The sequence below is a fragment of the Aplysia californica genome, unplaced genomic scaffold, assembly GCF_000002075.1.
Source record: "Aplysia californica isolate F4 #8 unplaced genomic scaffold, AplCal3.0 scaffold01144, whole genome shotgun sequence".
In the NCBI taxonomy this organism is placed as follows: Eukaryota; Metazoa; Mollusca; class Gastropoda; order Aplysiida; family Aplysiidae; genus Aplysia; species Aplysia californica.
In genome coordinates this window covers 178,543-179,974 of record NW_004798414.1, presented here as the reverse complement: position 1 = coordinate 179,974, position 1,432 = coordinate 178,543, and the positions used below count along the sequence as shown (strand labels likewise).

The 1,432-nt window shown below is 41.3% G+C and overlaps 1 protein-coding gene across 1 annotated transcript in view; it reads left to right on the top strand.

Moving 5' to 3' along the window:
* Nucleotides 1–1,432, top strand: part of LOC101847626 (rabphilin-3A) — a gene marked incomplete at its 5' end in the record, with an annotated part of 17,271 nt that overhangs the window by 2,406 nt on the left and 13,433 nt on the right. Inside the window, 1 exon segment of the mRNA XM_035973335.1 lies at nucleotides 1,166–1,360. Coding sequence (XP_035829228.1) covers nucleotides 1,166–1,360 — 195 coding nt within the window.

The window sequence follows — 1,432 nt, the reverse complement described above, 5'->3', positions numbered from 1 at the left end:
TAGATAGATAGATTTATAGATAGATGGGTAGATAAACAGACAGACAGATACATAGATAGATGGATGGATTGATAGATAGAGAGATAGAGAAATGGATGGATGAATGGATGGATAGACCGATAGATTCCTGAGGATTACCAAGTTCTATCTGCTCAGTACCTAGTTTTGAGAAAGTTGACATCAAAGATTTTGAGTTTCACACGATGTCAAGTTTTTGCGAACACAATTCTTTAAATATCTTCATAACAACTCCGAATAATCTTACAATTTTGATAGAGCTGATAGAATGTTAATTTTGTTTCTGGACCTCATGGTCTTAGTAACTCAAAGTGGGTGGTTAGCGGGTGCTCTGGTGTGTTTTTGCTTTTTCTTTCCTGTGAGACAAACATCTATTGTCCTTATCTCCCCTTCTTCTTTTTTATGTTTGTTACTCTCTTGTAATACCTCTAACCTTCTGGCGCTCATATATGACCTTATGCAGTTGCGAGCGCCGTAAAACCTCTACTAAAACTAAAACTCAGTAACTCAAAACGGCCAAGAATGTCGGACAAAACTTTGTAATTCTGTGGTAGCGAATTTGTATATCACAAATTCTCGCTCAACAGCCATCTCTATACATTTAACAACAATCTCTTTTATTACCCCAGCCAATCTGGTAGCATTCTGAAACAATCTCAACTTCTTAGGAAGCATAATATTTGTGTGTGAATGTGTGTGCTTATGTACATTTTGTGCATGTATGTTAGGTTTGCTTCTTCTTTCCTATCAAACATCTATCGTCCTTATCTCCCCTTCTTCTTTTTTATGTTTGTTACTGTCTTGAAACACCTCTAATCTTCTGGCGCTCATAATATGACCTTATTGTGTTGCAAGTGCCATGCGTAAAACTCTTACTAAAACTTAACTACAGACTGGAGGGAGTGCCTCTTGCTTCATGACCTTATGCAGTTGCAAGTGCCGTAAAACTCTTACTAAAACTAAATCTTCGTCCCTTATATGACCTTATTGTGTTTCTAGTGCTGTAAAACTCTTATTAGAACTAAATCTTCGGCACTTATACGACCTTATTGTGTAGCAAGTGCCGTAAAACTCTTACGAAAAAAAACAAACCTGTCCTTTATGTTTCGTTCAACACAAGTCTTCTGGTTCTTTCCTCCCTGGACAGAAAGCGACAATATAAGCATCGGCAGCTCGGCCTCCCGCAACGCGCCGCACGGCAACCACCAGACGTACACGCGCGCAGAGAGCAAGACGAGCATCACCAGCGCCACCTACATGGGGGGACAACTGAGCGCCACGGAGAGCAGCAGGGGAGACGACCTGCATGACGAGACGGACTCGGAGAGGTCGAGCACCTATGGTGGGTTTTTCGTATTGTTACGGATTATGTATATGTACTCTGGGGTGGATCCTGAAGGGGGGTGGAGGTGGG